The sequence below is a fragment of the Panthera leo genome, chromosome A2 (genome assembly GCF_018350215.1).
Source record: "Panthera leo isolate Ple1 chromosome A2, P.leo_Ple1_pat1.1, whole genome shotgun sequence".
NCBI classification, from domain to species: domain Eukaryota; kingdom Metazoa; phylum Chordata; class Mammalia; order Carnivora; family Felidae; genus Panthera; species Panthera leo.
In genome coordinates, this window is record NC_056680.1 from 29,321,432 (window position 1) to 29,342,073 (window position 20,642).

A 20,642-nucleotide genomic window follows, 5' to 3' on the forward strand; every position below is an offset into this window, starting at 1 on the left:
GAAGTCCCTGCTAACTCACTTCATTTACCTTTATCTGCCAGCTTAGCTTTGTGCTCCAACTACAAACACATGGTTTTGTTGAAAATGTTAATGCTTTGATAGAAACAAATATTTTATTTTCTGATTATGAGGAGCCAAGGTCAAAGCTACCAGTAGGCTTTTCTCCCTAACCTATGGCCTTGGCTGAGAGATTCAGTCCTTTGTGGAGTAGCTTTTTGGATCTAACCATGCAAACAGAGCTGAAATTGACATCCAGATTTGGTTTACATCAGAACTACCCAGAAGTCTCTGCCCATTTGCATATTACTATAGCAGGATATTTAAAGGGGGAGAGGAGTCCTTGGAGCCAAGTGTCTGAGTTTGAATATTGGTTCCACTTTTTGCTTAATGGTGTGATCTAAATATGAAACAAATTAACCTTTGCAGGCATAATACCTTCATCCATAAAATGGGAATAGTATTGTCAGAAACAACAACAGAATAACCCAGGGACTTTGGTCCACTGTCAGTGGCCTGTAAATATTAGCTATATATAAAGAATGGGCGTAAAGTAGGTAAGTCCAAAGCTGTTTACTAGGGAAGTGGTCTTGGACCACTGAGACCCTCCCACACATCATCTGTATGACAGCGGCAATAGTGAAGTTTACAGCTTATGGTGCATTTGAGAATTAAGTGAGATGATTCTCGTAAAGCACGTTGCACAACGTCTGGAAACAGTACTCATTGTCATGTCTTAGGACTGTTTGTGGCTGTTTTCACTGTTCTCAAAACAGTTTCCTTGGCCCCACTCAGTGCTGATAATTAGAAGCTCAGGAATGTGGATTTTATTTATTTTTTTTAACTTCTCCACTACACAAAGCCCAGCACTTGCCTTTGGTTCAGTATTTAGGAACCATGGCCATTGGTGGACTGCCGCATCATGCCTGAGATGAAATCTTGAGGTGAAATTGTAGTCCACTTGCAAATAAAATTATTGATATTTTTCTACAGGATACTTTTTTTTTTGAATGGTGACCCCTGTCTTCACTGTCAGTAGAAATAGCTCACATCTATAACTCTCATAATTACATTATCTTCATCGGTGATCGGTTTCATTCCTAAAAATAAATGCTTCTTAAGGTTTATGAAATTTTCCATCAGACATTTTATTTTGATCACACATTGTTGACAGAGTGAAAAAGAAGAGAGCTGACCATTTCTGGGTTTTTGCTGATTTGCTCTTTTTAATATTCCCCTTGTATGCCCAGTGTATCTCCTGCAACCTTTACTTATCCAATGCCTGCACTGCCAGATGTGGGCAACGAGGGTGAGGAAATTCAAGTGTCCTGCCCTCGTACATTCTAATCTTCTGCAATGCAGGTTCCTTGTTGCTCCCTGTTTTAAAACTCCGCAGTGTGTTGCAAATATTACTAGATTTTCAAGTGCAACCAATATGGGTACTGGATTTCAGAGAGAGCCTTGACAGAATGTCTCATGATTTTCTCAGAGTTGAGATGGAGAAATGAGGATTCATAGTAGATTGAAAAACTCTTCCCAGGGAATTCTGGATAATGCACCACTGTCATGATGGAAAGTTTTATGTTTGGCCATGGCCTTTGGAGTATTTTTATCAACAACTTGACAAAGGAGATGGATTTATTAAATTTGCGAATGGCATGTTGCTGGGAGGCCGAGTTCTGAGATCAGATGACAGAATCAGGATCCCCCAGTTCCTGAGGGGCAGGGATGATGGGCAAAGATTAAATATGATGTAGTAGAGAAGCCACAGGTGGGGCAGCCAAATGGAAGCATTGTACAGACTGTTGTTCAGATCACAACTTGAGTGTTGGCACAGCCAGTGCAGAGGACGGTCAGGAATGGAATGACTTCTCAGTGATATTGACTCTTCCTATATTCATCTCATTTTAAGGTTAAAGTAGAATATTTGCTTTAATAAGGATCTCACTTAGCAATCACAAGAAAAAGACCCGAGGATCTTCTTTGCCCACATAATTGCATAATACGTACTTCCTTTCTAAACCTTGTTTTCTATTATTGCCTCCTTCCTCAGCCTTTTTAGACATTTGGCCCTAATCGCACCTAACCCATGAAATTTTAATAACATAGATAGACATAGACTATATATCTGATCATGGGTTTTATGTATATCTGTGCTTTAAGGCTAGAAAAAAATATAACATATTCTGCCCCCCAAAAACAAACATTTACTCACTGGGGCAATATTACCCCTGTTGAGAGTGCATGCCATAATGTATTAAGACCACAGGAGTTCCAGAGTCCATAGAGAATATTCTCAGGTCAAGGTCTCAGACGTGTAAGTGTCAAAATTTTTTAAATATGTTTTTTGTTGTTGTTGTCAATTACAAAAGTACTATACATCCTCTCAAAATAAATATCTTCCTAGGTCATAAGGGAGTAAGTAGTGAAAAATCTCCCATCCCTGTTTCCTCTTCATCTACTAGTGTTATGGTTTTTTACATATGCTTCCAACGTATCATATGGCCTTCTCATTTTTCAAACAAGATTGGTATCATATTATAATATATATCAGTTTGTCACTAAAAAAAGTCACTTGTGGGGTTCCTGGTTGCTAGTTGGTATAGCATATGACTCTTGATCTTGGGGTCATTAGTTTGAGCCCCACATTGTGGGTAGAGTTTTCTTTAAAAAAAAAATAGTAACTTGAAAGTTTTACCATTTTAAAGAGCTCTCTTTTTCTTATTCATTGTCTCCCATTCCACACATGCCATTGCATTGATTTCCCCTAGTTTCTTTAACTATCCCTTTGGAGATGGATGTTTATCTTGTTTCCAGTCTTAGATATTACCAACAATGCTCTCATGACTAACCTTAACCTTGTGCCAATGCAAATATATCTGTGGAATTAATACTAGGGTCCAAGGAATGCACGTTTGTTATTTTAATTGTTATTGCCAAATTTTCTTTGCTACAGATTGTATCAGTCTCTCGGTAGCCATAAATGAAAGTGCTTATTTGTATACATCCTTGCTAACAGTGTGTAATCAAACATCTTGATGTTTACTAATTTAGTAGGTGAAAGAATACATCCATAAAATTTTAATTTGTATTTCTCATTATTAATGAGGCACAGCAACTTTTCCTACATTAAGGGTCCATTTGTATTTCCTTTTTTTGAACGCTTGGTTCTTATCCTTTGACCATTTTTTATTTTTATTTTTATTTTAAAGTTTATTTTTGAGAGAACATGAGAGGGAGAGAGGCAGAGAGAGAGGGAGGTAGAGAATCCCAAGCAGACTCCCAGCTATCTGCGCGCAAAGCCCAACATGGGGCTCGAACTCGTGAACCATGACATCATGACCTGAGCTGAAACCAAGAGTTGGACTGAGCCACCCAGGTGCCCCCTTTGCCCATTTTTATATGGGATTTTGGGTCTATTGATTTCTAGAATCTCGATATACTGAAGAAGATATATACTAAATGGTTTTCCCTTTTGTGGTATAAATTGCAAATGTTTTGATGGCTGTTCATCTCTTTTGCGTTTCTTGTGGTGCTTTCTGCAATCAGAAAATTAAATATTTCTTTAACGTATATGATTTCATCAGTCTTTTCAGAGTTTGGGCTACTACATGATATATAGAAATGCTTTTCCTACTCCAGATTTCCCTGCAACTGCTTCTTGTGTCTTTACTTATTTAATTTAATTGTTTAAATCTTGGATCCGTTTGGAATTTATACTTGAATAGGATTATCTACTCTCGAACCATTGTATAGTATTAAGTAATGGATGTAGTTTCCTTAGCACATCTCCACTGATGGATATTTGTACCACTGCCAATTCTTTCATCTTATAAACAAAAAGTCAGATGGCAAATATTTTATGTTGTGTTGTCTCTTTCATAACTACTCAACTCTGGTTTTATAGCATAAAAGAAGCCATAGCTAATATGTAATGAATGAATATGGCTGTGTTCCAATAAAACTTTATTTACAAAAATAACTGATGGGCCGGATTTGGCCTGCATACTGTACTACGCAAGCCCTTGTAATTTGTAGGTCAGTCCCATAGATCTGGAATTGACTCTTTGTTCTGTCCCTTACTATGTGAGGGCAAGCCTCCTAGCCTCTAAGCCTCAACTTCCTTATCTGTTAAATGGGAGAAATTAGCACATCCTTGACACAAGTTGTTGAAAGGATCTAAGAAGATGAAACGTAGAAAGTTGTCATCACAATGGCTGATGTACATTTTAAACTTTAAAAGATTGCATTAAAATGTTATTTAACTTGATAACTGAGGTTTTGGTGAATGTCTCAACCTAATCCTAGTCCGTTCAAACAGGTATTTATTTATTGGACCTTCTATGTGTTGTATGAACAAAATAGACAAGTATCTGACATCAAGGAGCTTCTTTTCTAATGGACTATCTACAAGGAAGGGAAGTAAACAAGGTTACAGAAATTGGATGTGATAGCTAAACTGGCAGAGACACCTCTGACTAGGTGAAATGGAGTTGATGTTCTGTTTGTCACTGTCCCGTCTGCTAAATCTCTCCAATTTTCTTTCTAGATACCCTTTATGGGAAGTTACTTACACTATAAATTTAATGAAATAGAGAAAAGTACAAGTTACAGTGAACTGTTCACAGTGTGACAGACACAGGATCCGTCATGTTGTTTTGGCTTTACCTCATAAATGTGTCGCTTTATGTCTAGACATTCCCCCAGATAGCATTTAATAGTTAATACATTTTAGAGCATACATTCCTCCTTTTATAGTTGCCACAGGAAGCGTGTTAATCATCCTGTCTGCACCCTCTGAAGTGCCGTCCAATCCCACACACCCCCTCCACTCCAGGCCCCTCAGCTGTTGAGTGAATGCCTCATAAAACTGTTTTTAATTTCTTGTTCTTTTTCTCTCAGCCCTTAGGTTGGTGGGTTGTTACATAGACTGTTAGCCCTCCCCAGCACCAAACTCTGGGAATGTTTCCTCTTCCTACCCGTGCTCCATAACATACTGTGGGTCATGACACTGGATGAGAAAGTAATGGTGAGAAAAAAGGCCCTCCAGCCCAAGACAGGAAATGAGGTCTGAGCCAGACCTCAACTGTCAGTTTTGTCTCCTTCCCCTTTGTGACCTGTGGGATTAAGACACGGTCTCCTCAGTGCACCTTTCCTACCTAACACCTTGTGCTGTGGCTTGTGTCTGAGGCAGAAGCCTTTGGTGAGAGGCAGCTGTTCCACTTGGGGCTCTCGGGGATTCTTATCCCCTGACCCCTCTGTTCCCAAGAGTGAGAATTTACAGCAAGGACTTCAGAGTTTATTCCCTGTGCTTCTGTCTAAATGAAATCTTTAAACTAACTCTTCCTCAAGTTTATCCCTCTCCTGTGTAGGGAAAGAGGAGAGCTAGACACACGGAAAGGAAGGGGAATCAGGAGATGTTATCCTTTGTAATAGTCCATCCAGCAAGCATTTCTGATTTTTATCTTTATAATTCAACATTTTCATGTTAGTGAAGAATGAGAAAGCATTGAATACTTTGTCTTTTTAAACAAATATTCTGATTATATCATATATATATACATATATATATATATGTATGTATTTTAAGTTTATTTATTTATTTTGAGAGAGAGAGACAGAGAGTGAGCAGGGGAGGGACAGAGAGAGAGGGAGAGAGAATCACAAGCAGGCTCTGTGCTGTCAGCGTGGAGCCTGATGGCGGGGCTCGAACTCACAAACTGTGAGATCATGACCTGAGCCAAAACCAAGAGTCAGATGCTCAACTGACTGAGCCACGCAGAAGCCCCTATATCATGTATTTTTTAGTCACCAATAGCAGAAGGCATACTCAAGCTGTTTTAACTACAAAGACATTTAAAATGGAAAAGTGTAGAGATGAAAGTTAAATTTCAGCAATGTTTGATCAGGTTTCCTGTCTTCTTCCTTCCTTCCTTCCTTCCTTCCTTCCTTCCTTCCTTCCTTCCCTCCCTCCTTCCCTCCTTTCCTTCCTTCCTTCCTTCCTTCCTTCCTCCCTCCCTCCCTCTCTCCCTCCCTCCCTCCCTTCCTCTTTCCTTCTGCCTTTTTACCTACCAGCTTTAGCCTCTGGTTGATTTCCCTTTCATTGCAGTTCAGTCCACTTTCTTCCTCTTGTTCATTCATATTCTGGGAGGAGGGTAGATCTTCCCTTAGAGCCCCATATTGAATAACACCAACCTAAAACATTCCCTCTGACTAGGGAAATTCCACGTGCTAATTGGCTTAGTCCTGGGTTAACACCCCTTCCCAAGCCAATTACATGTCAAGGAGGATGAAATTAAGCTGATAGCCAAATACCAATCAGACATTATTTCCAGAGCCAGAAGCCAGGTCAGACCATCCAGAATTTAGGGTTTGAAAGTAGTTTCCAGAAGAAAGTATAAATAATCATGTTTATTGAGCCTTAGTATGTGCCAAGTACTGTTGGACATGCTTTGTCAGTAAGAATTTACTTAGTGCTCATCACATCTCTGTGGTTTCTTGTAGGAATGTATTCAGCGAGGAATGTTGGTAGGATATTAACAAATATTTTATATACCTAGTTCATTCTTCCTCAGTGTGAAAAGAACTGTTCTTGTGAATTTAGGACTCTTACATGTTTTGGGGTGCCTGGGTAGCTCAGTTGGTTGAGCCTCTGACTCTTGATTTTGGTTCAGGTTATGATTCCAGGGTTGTGGGATTGAGCCCTGCGTTGGGCTCCACACTGAGTGTGGAGCCTGCCTAAAACTTCCTCTCTCCTCTTTCCCTCTCCCCTGCTTGCACTCTCTCTCTTTAAAATAAAAATAAATAACACTAAAAAAGAAAAGAATTCTTACAAGTTTTAGAGACGATCCAATATTTCATGTGTAAGGAAGTTGAATCATTTTAAGGCTTGACCACTGCCACATCCATGTCTATCTTGCAGAGTTGAGAATGGAGTGAAAAGAGCAATATTGTGGCAGGACTGTCACCACCTGCCTCTCTGGTGTGCTTGACATGCATTGCTAATTGTTCTGGACTTTACTGATAAATAATCGTAGAGTCATTTGAGGCTAACATGTGAGTTAAAGCTTCTTGGCCATGTTTGATCTAGAATTCAAATGTCAAGTCTCATTGCCCCGTGCTTTTTCCACTATGCCATGTGACCATTTTAATCCTTGGATGATTGTTTATGTTAAGTTTTGTGGAGGCAGTCAGAATTCCCGAAGATAAGATTGTTGTCGTGTGAAGTGTACTGAGTGCTTCCCTGGAAGGTTGAAAGCTTCAGGTCTGGAGCAGACTTACCTGTAGCTTATAAACACTTGAGATGTTTGGCATTGGGCAGTAAGAATTGTGACTTTTTTGTTAATATCTCAGATGTTCTTTGTAATCAATTCCTTGTTGTATCTACAAAAAGCAAAATTAAAATTTGCCTGTGGGGTGCCTGGGTGGCTCAGTTGGTTAAGCATTCGACTCTTGATTTCAGCTCTGTCATGATCCCAGGGTTGTGAGATCGAGCCCCTTGTTGGGCTCCACGTTGGACACAGAGCCTGCTTAAGATTCTCTCTCTCTTTCTCTGCCCCTCTCCCCCACTTGTGCTCTGTCTCAAAAACAAACAAACAAACAAGTAAATAAATAAATTTGGCCCAACTTTAAACATTATTTGTTCCGGTCGCCTGGTTGGCTCAGTCACTTAAACGTCTGACTTTGGCTCAGGTCATGATCTCACAGTTTGTGAGTTTGAGCCCCGTGTGGGGCTCTGGGCTGACAGCTCAGAGCCTGGAGCCTGCTTCAGACTCCGTGTCTCCCTCTTTCTCTCTGCCCCTCCCCTGCTCACATTCTGTCTCTCAAAAATAAACAAAGATTAAAAAAATTAAACATTACTAGATTTTGAGTGAATCAACTATTTCATTATTAGTGGGAATTTTAACTCCATGTTTGGATGAGGGTAGATTCCTCCTGAAAGATACAATTTTTTAGTCCCAGATACTTCTAAACAGGCATCATCATAGACTTTGTCTTTGAAGGACCTTCAGAATTCCCTAGTCTGTGAATTGCATCGTGCTCATAGTGCATGCATTATTCCTGTCATCCCACATACCCATGCAGACATCACTAATTAATCACCCCAACCTCTTAACTCCTGGGTAGTCACCACCGGCATTGTCATTTTATGCAATACCCTCTTTTTTAAGGACAATATAATAGGCTCCAGAGAGATCTTCAGCATCAAGATTAGAATCTAGGACCTTCATTTTAAATACTTGTGCTCTTTCACATTTTACCTAATATTAGTTTTAACATCCAGTCCTAAGACAGAGATCCTGCAAAATAAAATGAATAATAGTTGGTACTAAAGAATGAATAATGTAGTTGCCACGTCTGGTGTTATTGTCTGATACTGTATCTGGTATTATGGTTAGTTATTGATAATTACCTTACAAGCACACCATTGATGTGAAATAGGGGGATGAAGTTTTTATACCCATAATTTGAAAACAAAAAAATTTGCCCAACTCTTTTAGTCCATCGGAAGGAAAATTTCCATTTTCTTAACTGGCTTAAAAATTAGAAAACTCCTGGGGCGCCTGGGTGGCTCGGTCGGTTAAGCGTCCGACTTCGGCTCAGGTCATGATCTCACGGTCCGTGGGTTCGAGCCCCGCGTCGGGCTCTGTGCTGACAGCTCAGAGCCTGGAGCCTGCTTCAGATCCTGTGTCTCCCTCTCTCTGTGACCCTCCCCCGTTCATGCTCTGTCTCTCTCTGTCTCAAAAATAAATAAACGTTAAAAAAAAAAAATTAGAAAACTCCGTTGAACAATGTTGAACAACTTCATAATTATACATGAACAAAAGGAAACCACTGGGGATCAGCAGTATGAATGCTTGTTAGCGCTTTCTTTTTCTTTTTTTCCTATGTCCAGCAATAAATGCACAAAAAGGTAATTAAGTTACTGGTAGTGGAGAATGCAGAAGAATCATAAGCTGAATCCCATAGAGCTTTTTAATTAAAAAATGGAATAGTTTTAAGATGTGTTGTAGATTTGGTAGAAAAAGCATTAATTATAATATTAGGTAAAAAAATGAATACTAATATTTTTGGGTTGTTGCTGTTGGTTAAAAGTAGACCACAAGATGCAGGGTAATAACCCTAGATTCAGGTCATACTTTTAATATAAGTTCCTTGAGGGAGGCATTAATAAGCATATTTGACTAGAAACAGCACATAACATGTATATTAGTTTTGTTTTTAATTAGATTTAGACAGAATTCATTATTTTTAATGGCTTTTCATTAGTGAACAGAAACCGTTATTTGGATGTATTATGGTAAAATAAATTCAAGGTGTATGCTTTTTTTCTGCAACGAATCTCTGAGGTATTTAAAGAAATCATCGTTTGGAACACATATCCTAAGTATTTGAAATTCCTTGCTTTTAAACAAAAGTATGATTTATATGCTCTAAAAATAGTACTTTTCTTTCTTCCTCAAGTCAGGTGTTAATAATGAACAATAATTAAATGAGATAGTTTACTTAAATTGCTGAAAAGTCTTATTGCTTAACATTTATATTGGTTCACATTGGACTTTTCAAGTAATATTGCTGGAGGTGGGGGGCAAAATTGAGATGTTTCTCTGGGATTTGTATTTTCTTTGAACACAATAGCTTAGTTTTGTTCCAAAATTTATGCATGTCGACCAGGTTCTGTGCGTTAAATCTGCCTTAAAAAAAAAAAAAACACTATGAAGTGGGGTCTCAGAGAGGAGTCCAGATTTACAGTATTTGCCATCATTTTCACATGGGGAATTCTATCTACCTTAAACAGGCCAGTCGGAATTAAACTCCAATTGTGTGATTTATTCGCCTTACTGTAGAAATATGTCTTCCTGATGTCTACTGAATTGTAGCATCTCAAAATGAGAAAAATACAGTGGCTTGTTAATGGTACACCAGGGAGGTAAAAGCAGGTTTTTTTAATGCACAAATGAGCCATAAATTAAGTAACAATGTTCTTCCTTAACTATAGTTTTTAAAGGTGAATTTCTCCAACTTTGTAACATTTTTATATAAGCTTAAATAATGAAATATCACCCACACGTTTGCTGTGTTTTCTTCAAGCCAGTCTCTCTCTTCCTTTGGTTTTGCTCAGTGAAAATTCCTTTCGTGCAAAGAGGTTATGACAACAATCCCAGTATTATCTATAAATCAATGCCCATCTCCTTTATCTGTTGGGCCATAGACCTACCCCCAGATACATAACAGTAAATCCAATAAAATTTGGATATTAACAACACTTAGATTTTAGTTGGCTTCTGAGTAGTTTCATTTATATTTCTTCATCTTATTTTCAGAGTAACCACAGAATGACCCTATAGACAAAGAACAGTCAGGAAACCACCGCTGGTGTGTTACTGTTAACTCGCTAAACTTTATTCGGAGCTCATGACTTTTCACACTCATTTTTATATTTTGTCTCACTTCCTAATCCAGAATCCCACAATGCATTTTTTTTGGTCGCCACTCCTTGGTCTTTGGTCTGTGACAGATTTTCAGGTTTTCCTGGGTTTTCATGACCTTGACACTTTTGAGGAGTATCGGCCAAGTATTTCATAGAATGTTCCTCAGTTTGGATTCGTTTGATGTTTTTCTCACGACCAGACAGAGGTTATAGAATTTTAGAAAGAATCCCACAGAGGTGATGCTCCCTTCTTATCACATCTGTCAAGACGTGCATGATAGTCCGTGGTATTCCAGGTGACCGTAACCTTCACCACTTGGTTAAGGTGGGATTACCAGGCTTCTCCATGGGGAAGTTGTTATTTTTCTCTTTTCCTTTCCTGTTCTTTGAAAGCTAGGCACTAAATCCAGCTGGTGCTGGGATTAAACTCCAAGTCTGGGAGGATCAACTGTACTTTTGACTCTTGTGCTCTACAAATGGGAAGTACCAGGGCCTAGTAAACTTCTTAGCATTTCAAAGAGTGACTCCCCTAAACTATCAACTTCAAAGTCCTGCCCCTGGGGAGGCGAGGGCCCCTCCTCTCTCTCTGTATATCATAAAATGCCTTCATCCTCCTGCCTTAGCTCTTGGTTGGACTACACATTTGTTTCCTCCATTAGATAGTCAAGTTCTTGAGGGCTTGCTACATGTTTTTATAACACAATAGCAATGGCAAAATAGCAGCCACCATTTACTGGGTTTTTATCCACTGATTATCTCCTATAATCCTCAAAACTACCCTTTATTGTGGATACCACTAATATTTCCCATTGTGTGGATGAGAAAATTGAATCACCTTCCTCTTAAGTTGTCCTGGAGACCCCCAGGGCAACTGGCAGCTCCGTTTGCTGGCCCCCATTTCTTAGCACTGTGCCTGATACTGAGCAGATGTCAGTTCAATATTTAAATGTCTGCAGTGATAAGTTGATGAAACAAGACTATTTTTCTGCCTTCGTTGACCTTCTTTGATTAGAGAACACTGTTAAGGCATAGAAAAAAGAAGAGAGCCTTAAAAATAATCATGCTTCAATAAAGGCGTTGAAAGCAAAGTTCTGTCACATTCCTTTCTTTAAAAAACTGTAATTGCATTTAGTGGGCTTGTTAAATTTGCACACGGATTCCATCATGCACATCACATACCTGCAGCTTATTTTATCTCATCCCCGTTCAGGCTAATTTAACATATAAGTGATGAAAGGAAGGAGTATTTATCTCTGAGGTTGATATCCTGACTCTTGAGTCAGGGAGACTTAGTAAGGTCAGCAGATAGAAGTATAAAATGAAAACCAAAATAGCACCATAGTGTCATTGGAAGACAGACAGAAGTATGCAACTCGTTAAAATCATCTTCTAATTCATAAAAAATATGTATTAGCAATCCGCTGTAGGTAGGACCCTGTGCTAGGCATAGGAATAAAACAACACAAGACAGAGAAGGAACCTATTCCCAGAGAGTAATGAACTAATGGGGAAGACAGACACCAAGAAATAAACAACAAATTATATCAGTGATAGGATGTTCCAAGGAAAACAGGAGCCCACTGCCAGGATAATACACAACCCTGTACGTGCCTCGTGGAAGCCTCCCTGGCAGGGGTACCTTTACACTGACATCAAACCTGTAGCCAGGAATTTCAAATGCATCCACTGAATTCATTAAAAAGAAAATATTTTTCATCACAAGTTGAGTGGGATTCCACAGCCACTGTTTGATCCTCTTGCTGCAAATATGTTGGCAGTGTGTCTCCATTAAGGTGTGATTCCTCCAAGGGCAACTGGGTGGTTCAGCCGATTGAGAGTCCAACTCTCGATTTCAGCTCAGGTCAAAAATCTCACGGTTGTGAGATTGAGTCCCACGTCAGGCTCTGCACTGAATGTGGAGCCTGCTTGGGATTCTCTCTCGCACTCTCTCTGTCCCTCCTCTGTTCATGCTCTCTTTGTCTCTCTCAAACATAAGTAAACATTTTTAAAAAATAACTCATTCCTACAAGACTCTTAACAGGTGAATGGCGGGTTTCTTTTGGCAGCCTAACTGCCCTGTAGTTTCTACCCCTGTGCTCTACACTGCCCCTTTTAGGAAGGTATCCTCGTACATTAGTTTGTCATGTCAGAGTTGCTGAGCTGTTGAAAATGGATCTAACTGCCAACTGCTCGTTCTAAGAAAGAGTCAGTAGGGGGAAACTGAAGCGCAAATGACTTTTCCTTCTTGTTTCCGAGGGGTAATGTCATCCCTGAGGGCGGAAGGCTTCTTGCTGATGGTTTTTGCCTCCAAAACTAGGTTTGAAGTTAACCACAGTCTTTATTTAGAGTCATGTTTTTTACTCAACAGCGTTTATCCCAAGTTCTGAAAAACAAAGCATTCACTCCTGTGAGATTGTACAGCTGCAAATGATTAATGATATAATTCTCAGTCCTTTATAAAGTGTCTCAACACTGAAGAGGTTTATCCAGTGTGGAATGGTAATGGTGCTTCAATGTGAGAATAGGTAATCAATACCTCCGAGCTTGGAAAAGTGTTCTGTTTCCTCCACTAATGACATAGGGGTTTTTGTAAGGCAAGGGTGTCTGGAGCATGAAGCACTCCAAAGAAAAATTAATTTAAAATCCGAAGTGGAAGATCAGTTTCAATTAAACTTGCACTTGAATGTACATTGGGTGGAAGTGTGAAAGCAAGCATGTTGTTGGCTTAAATCTTCAGATTGTTACCAGTGAATAAATGGATCCCACTGGTACAAACCCTGATTATATTTTCATAGAGTGCTAAATTATATTTCACCCATGTCTGGAAAGTTTTGAGAACTAATATGAATGGCAAGTACTTTTAAGAGGTCGCAGAGTACTTTTCTTTATTAGTAGGATAATGATCAGGTGTCTGTATTTACAAATGATGGCTTGCATTCTTCTTCGGAGTCGTACATGTTTGGAGTTATTTTACTGTGCACGTTTTTCCCACCGAGTATAATTTTATTGTACTAGTGAGATCCTAAAAGGCATTGCGCACACACACATATGTACGATATTACATTAGTTTCCATAATTTGAACATATAGGCTCATGAGACACATCAACAATCACTTTATTCGCCTATAAGAATATTAAAGAATGGATCGGAAAATTGGAGCCATTCCTTATGTCCCCTTTCCCCTCCTTTTTTCCTTCAAATGTAATGCTGCAAGATGAAAGTGAAGTTTGGCTAGAATATATGCAAATGCACACTCTGTTCCTTTATGACTCATCATAGTCTTAGGGAATTTGACCAAGAGGTGAAACAACGGGAGTGAAAAGCCCTTGATGTGTCTTCCGTTAGTAGAAGTCCAACAGTAAAGACAATGGTGATGTTAACTTTTTCTAGAAAGCCTTATGACACTTGTAAATGATTTTGAAAAGTGCCCTGAGGTTGCTAAACCTTTGCCAAGCGGTGAGCATGTTCTTCCTGATAGTCTCTTTTATCTTACTGTTTGGGATGAGAATTCGGGAAAATGACCCAGGCATAGGAAGAAGCCAAGTTACTTGCCAGACAGCAAGAATAGGGATCATTTTTAGGGAGTCACCTCAATTGCTTTTGCAGCCATGAAGCTTCCATGACCACGAGTGAAAAGATTTTCTTTGTCTCTTTTTTCATGGTACCATTGTTTATATTAGCTGTAAGCTGTATAGACATAGGGAGATGGGGACATTCGTGGCCCATGGTGGATGGCAGTGGGTTGGGGACAAATGTGTAGGCTTTTATTCAGTAGTAGAGAGACTTATGGTGTCTCTGTTCCTCCATCACACAAAGCTAGGTATAGAATGAGGTGTGAAAATACTGGTTCATGGGTGGATTGGTCTCTTAAAATCACTTTGGCTGTTTGTCCTCTTCTATCTGATACGTGAAGAAATTTGAAGCTATAAAACCTAGGTTGGAATCCATGTATGTATGTATGTATGTATGTATACACATTATACTTTACTGATTGGGAAACCTAAAAATTATAAGATTTAGACTTATTTTATATCTGATTCTCAAGAACAGATGTATCTTCATCTTTCTAGCAAAAGACGTGTCCATTCAACAGGCCACTCCTGCTTTATCGTGTCTAGAAGGGTAAAGGCCGGGAACAGAACAGTCTCAGATACTGGTTTAATTGTTTGATATCGATTTAATAGATATCACCCCCCCCCCCCCCCCCAGATCATTTCATGTCCAAGTATAGCAGAGAGGCAGGTGCAGTATGTTTTCTCTGCCTGTGCCTGATTGATACCCAGTAGGATTCGGCATTATAGTTGCATTCCATTTTATTCCTGCTGCGTGTATCCCCAAGAAGCCTGTCTTTATATAAGTGCTGCATTCAGTCTGAAGGCACCTTTATACACCCGTCTCCTAGGCCAGAGAGGGATTCGGAAGGAGAGGGAGTACCTGACTATGCAAGTTGACATCAGGCCAAACCAAAAAATCTTTCACAATTAACCTAAAAACCCTGCCTTATTGCCTCTTTGTAGTGACTCCCATCCCATGTTACACTGCTTTTGATTTTTGATTTTTCCCTTTTCCAGTCACAAACTCCTGGGAGCTAAGAAGAAAGTTGTTTGTTACACTGTTGGTGATAGCAAAATATGCTAAACTGATTAAGGTGTTTTCTTGTGAATCAATGCTTTGCTTACTTTGGGAAACTTATTTAAATTTTCTTAAAAATGTGAACGACTCTGACAGCCCGTCTGCTCAACTTCCTTAATCTGATTACAAAGTTAGCAAATGTTTGATTACAAACCAAACAAAACAAAACTGTATTAAGGGACATATCCTTTCTTAAATCTTCTCACCCCATCAAGCAAGTGGCTTGGATCCATAGTTTCCACTGGACTGACATCTTTGGAGTGGGCACATGGGGGAAAATGTACCTTCAGAGACATCATGCTTAGCTTCCTACTTCCTGTTCATTCCACCCTTGATCCTTGAACCATGAGGATTGAAGTATTGTTTTCTTTTAACAGGTGCCTATGGTCCTGAGCACTGGGTCACATCGAGCGTTAGCTGCAGGGGCCGTCATCAGTCTCCCATAGACATTTTAGACCAGCATGCACAGGTTGGCGAAGAGTACCAGGAGCTGCAACTTGATGGCTTTGACAATGAGTCTTCAAACAAAACCTGGATGAAAAACACAGGGAAAACAGGTAGAGTCTGTCTTTTTTTTACTAGTCCACAAAATACTGTGAAATGTTTTTGGATGTCTCTAGTATTTACCTTACCTATGACTTGCTCCTTACGTAGTGCATGTTGCTATAGGGGACACAGAGCTGAATGAGAGCTTTGGGATCAGCTCTTGGTGTGAGAACCAGCCACTTGCTCTACTAGCTGTGTGATTTTGGGCAAATTACTTAACCACTCTCTGTGCCTCAGATTTTAGAAGTATAATAAAGGTACGTAATAAAATACTGTCAACCTCATAAAGTCATAAGGATTAAGTGAATCAACATTTGTAAAGTGTGTAGAATGGACTTTCAGAAATCTGCTCTATCCGTGATGATGGCCACTAGCCACACGTGGCTTTTTAAATTTAACTATTAATTAATTAAAAGCAAATAAGATTAAAGTTCACTCCCTCTGTTGTAATAGCCACATATCTTTTTTTTTTTTTCCCCTGAGTTCATTAGGTTGTCCATCTTCAGTGTTTGAAAGTAGAAGATACATATTCAGATCTTTGTGGGTTTTTTTGTGGGGAGAATTTTATTTATTTTTGACTTTCATTTATTGTATTTATTGTTTATTTTTTGACTTATTTTTTATTTTATTATTTTTTTACTTTTATTTTTCCAGCTTTATTGAGAAGTAATTGACTTATTACATTATATAAGTTTAATATATACAATGTGATGATTTGATACATGCATATATTGCCAGGTGATTACTGTAATTAGGTTCATTAATATTCCTATCACCTCACATTGTTCCTTCTTTCCTTCCCTCCCTCCCTCCTTCCTTCCTTTCTCCCACCCTTCTTCCCTCCCTCCCTTCCTTCCTTTTTTCTTTCCTACTCTCCTTCCCTCCTTCTCTCTTTCCTCCTTTCCTTCTTTCCTCCTTTCCTCCTTTCCTCCTTCCCTCCTTTCCTCCTTTCCTCCTTTCCTTCTTTCCTTCCTTCCCTCCTTCCTTCCTTCCTTCCTTCCTTCCTTCCTTCCTTCCTTCCTTCTTTCCAGTGAGAATATTTAAGACATACTTTCTTAGAAACTGTGAAATACACAATATAGTACTGTTGACCTTAGTCACCATGATATACATCCCCAGGACTTCTCTTAAAGTGGAAATTTATACCCTTTGACCACATCTTCCCATTTACCACATCTTCAGCCCCTGGCAACCACCATTCTACTGTTTCTCTAAGTTCAGCTTTTTTAGATTCCATATATAAGTGAGAACATACTGTATTTGTCTTCCTCTGACTTACTTGACTGAGTATAGTGCCCTTGAGGTCCATCCATATTCTCATAAAAGGCAGGATTTCATTCTTTTTTATGGATAGTATTCCATTGTGTGTGCACACGCATGTGTGTGTGTGTGTGTGTGTGTGTAACATTTTATTTAATCATTCATGTATTGATGGACACTTAGGTTGTTTCCATGTTTTGGCTATTGTAAATAATGCTGCAATGAACATGGGGTACGTATATATTTTCAAGATAATGATTTCATTTCCTTTAGATACATACCCAGAAGTAGAATTGCTAGATCATTGGGTAGTTGTATTTTTAGTATTTTGAGGAACTGCCATATTCTTTTCTATAGCAGCTGCACCAATTTACCTTCCTATCAACAGTGCACAAGGGGTCCCTTTTCTGTGCATCCTCATCAATACTTTTTATCTCTTGTTGTCTTGATAATAGGCATTCTAACAAGTGTGAGGTGCACCTCATTGTAGTTTTGATTTGCATTTCCCTGATAATAAGTGATGCTCAGCCCTTTCCATATACCTCTTGGCCCTTTGTGTATCTTTGGAAAAATGCTTATGGTCTTTTGCCAAGTTTTAACCAGGGCTATTTAGTTGTTTGGTTTTTTGGATTATTTTCAGTGGGTTTTGGTTATTGTTTTTTGTTATTGTAGTTGTTGTTTGCTATTAATGAGTTACATGAGTTCATTATGTATCTTGGGTATGGAAATCTTTATCACATGTGTAGTTTGCGGATTTTTTTTCATATTCATTGGATTGCCTTTTCATTTTTTTAATTATTTCTTTTGCGTGGAGAAGGAAGCTTTTTAGTTCAATGTGATGTCACTTCTTTATTTTTGCTTTTGTGGTTTGTGCTTTTGGTGTTATGTCCAGAAAATCATCCCTTAGATCGCTAAGACCAATGTCTGGGAGCTTTCTCCTCATATTTTCTTCCCGAAATTTTATGGTTTCAGGTCTTAGATTTATGTCTTTATTTCATTTCAGGTTACTTTTTGTGAGTGATGTAAGGTAGGAGCCCACCTTCATTCTTTTGCATATGAACCTTTAGTTTCCCCAGCACCATTTATTGAAGAGATCCATTCCCTTTGAGTGTTCTTGGCTCTCATGTCAAATATTAGTTGATCGTATATTGTATATGTGTGGACTTATTTCTGGGTTCTAGATTCTGGTCATTGGTCTATATGTCTGTCTGTATGCCTGTTTCATACTGTTTTGATTACTATAGCTTTGTAGCATAGTTTGAATTTGAATATCATGGGTAGTATTGTGCTAGCCACATTTCAAATACTTAGTAGCCACATATGGGCAGCAGTTACCATGCTGAGGCAACACAGATAGAGTGTGTGCTATCACTGCAGAAAGTTCTCTTGGGCAGCTCTGTGCCGAATGCACAAATGGAAATAAAGTTCTTACCTTCCTTGGGTTTTTGCTGTGTTAATATTTCCTATTGTATTAGAGCACAGAGGAACACTTTCTCATTCTTTTGTATATCAGGTCAGCAACTCTAGTCTCTTGCTTCATTTTAACACAATCACCCTCAGTTGTCATTTGAAATTTATGAATATGAAACATTCTATTTTCACCATTGCTAATGCAAGGAGCTATCTCCCTCTTAATCACTATTGTGCCATTATCGGTTTTAGATTGTCCATGGAATTAGAGAACGCTTTGCTGTGCCCCACTGCCTGATCTGAAAAATAAACACAGGGCTATTATATTACATCTCTACCTCATGCTACCTGGGATTCTACTGGTACTAAATATATTTTTCATATCTTATTTTTGAACTCTTATAACTTTCAACGATTAAAACAAACGCTCTCTCTCTCTCTCTTTCTTCCTTCTTTTTGAAATGATCCCTTTGTAACCAAGGATATCACTACAAACCACTCTTAGTAATCCCTTTCAAGAGCCTTGGCTGGCCAGAGCCCTAGTGCTAAGCTAAAATGACTTCACTGTCAGCCCTTTTTGACCCACGATAAGAATGAAACCAGAGTTGTCTTTTCTTTTAACCTAAGTGGCTATATGTACAACTTTGGGAGGATTCATTTTCTTTCTCCAAATCAGCATTTGTCTGAGATTATTCATGGCTGATGGTTTGGGGTTGGCCTCATTTGTTCGTAAATTGCTTCTCACTTGTCAGCACAGTGATTCCTGGCTTTGGGCTCTTTTTCATAATGTTCTCATAATCGGTGGTCCTTTTTGCCTTAGAGTAGGTAGGCTACCCTCTCCTGCACCTGAGTCATCCATTTGCATAGCTGCTCAGGAAACATGTGGGACTGGTAATGTTATCTGTACACATGCTTTTTCACCCCCATTTCTCTCCTCCAATATAGACAATATATCTTTTTTGTTACAATTCAGAATTTCTCTATCAGTGGTCCTGCTTTGTATTTCAAGCGTGAGTAACGTTTGGAGAACCGCGATGGGAATATTAACTCTTCCGACCATCCGAGTGTGGTGGACGGGAGCGTTGCCATACTAGGTGTTATCAGCTGTTGGCGTGGAGTGCCACCTCGGCGCCACATTCCGGACACCTGCCAAAGGCAATTCGCTGGGCTCTCTGATACGGTTTTCTACTTGACTCGCAACGTTTGACAGCCTTCTGCAAAGATAACACGTTTCAGTGACAGCTTTCAGCTTGGTATCACCAATGACAGGTTTTAGATGAGTGTGGGGTTCACTCAATGCACGTTGATTCATGACCTTGGTCTTCCAGAAGCTGATTATCAATCTCTGTCACTGTGCTGACTTCCTAGAGTCATCAACAACTTGTTGTAGATCCATGAGTGCGCGCGCCTGAATTTAGAGCGCAGCCATCCAAATACGAGCACATCTGTCTCAGAGAGTCTAGAAGAAGCATGCCTTTCTGAGAAGCAGAAATAAATCCCCATTACTTCTCACACTGTACTTACTACTGTAAAATTCATGACATCATCCTCGATTGGCCATATTTCAAATAATCTTAAGATGATTCCATAGGGCTGGTTTTTAAAAAGTGACAACCACGTCTAGGCAATGTTAAACAAGAACATGGAATTGTTTCTCTGTTCTCTTAAGTTTCGGTTTATGGTGGTTTAGGAACAGGGGTGCAGAAATCTTCTTGTGTTATTGATTTTCTTTTTTCTTTGTCTTCTTTTTTTTGTTTGTTTTTCATAAGCACAAACCTAGAAACTTCTTTCATTCTGTAGTTGTTAAAATGCCAGATGAGTTCATAAATTTTACAGTATTTTGGAGAAATGAAGATCAGTTGCTTTATCTCCCATGCATGAATCTTATAAATTCAACTGAAAAACAGTATACGTACTATGCAGGGTGCCATGCGTCTAAATTAAGGGCAAGTATTGACAGTATCCACTGTGAATAGTACTGATAGGTACCCCAGATAACATCAGTTTTCGAAAACACACATATCATCAGCCCTAACTAAAGAGGAAGTGGACCTACAGCTAGTGGTATTCCAGCAAAGGGATCTGGACCCCAAAAAGGAAGAGAATCCAGAGTGTGAGAAGAAAGTGGTCAGCAGAGTATAAGTACAAAGTACCAGAAACATCTGAAGATTAAATCCTTCTGCTGGTACCAAAACTCCAAGAAAGAAAGCATACATATAAAACATGCCATAGGAAAGTCTCCCAAATTCACTTCTGGTTCCAGAAGAGCTCACGGGAAGAAGAGAAAGGCCTTCCCCTGTTTGGTGACCTGAAACCTGCAGAGCCCAAGACCCCAGGTAAAAGGCCCAGGGAAGAAGCCGAGAA

At 39.2% G+C, this 20,642-nt stretch overlaps 1 protein-coding gene across 4 annotated transcripts in view; it reads left to right on the forward strand.

The window, feature by feature from the left end:
* The window catches only part of PTPRG (protein tyrosine phosphatase receptor type G), a 712,285-nt gene that overhangs the window by 395,075 nt on the left and 296,568 nt on the right, over nucleotides 1-20,642 (forward strand). For all 4 annotated transcript variants that reach the window (XM_042929870.1, XM_042929872.1, XM_042929873.1 and 1 more), the window contains exon 3: nucleotides 15,440-15,619. In XM_042929870.1, coding sequence (XP_042785804.1) covers nucleotides 15,440-15,619 — 180 coding nt within the window. The remainder of the gene's footprint in view (nucleotides 1-15,439; nucleotides 15,620-20,642) is intronic.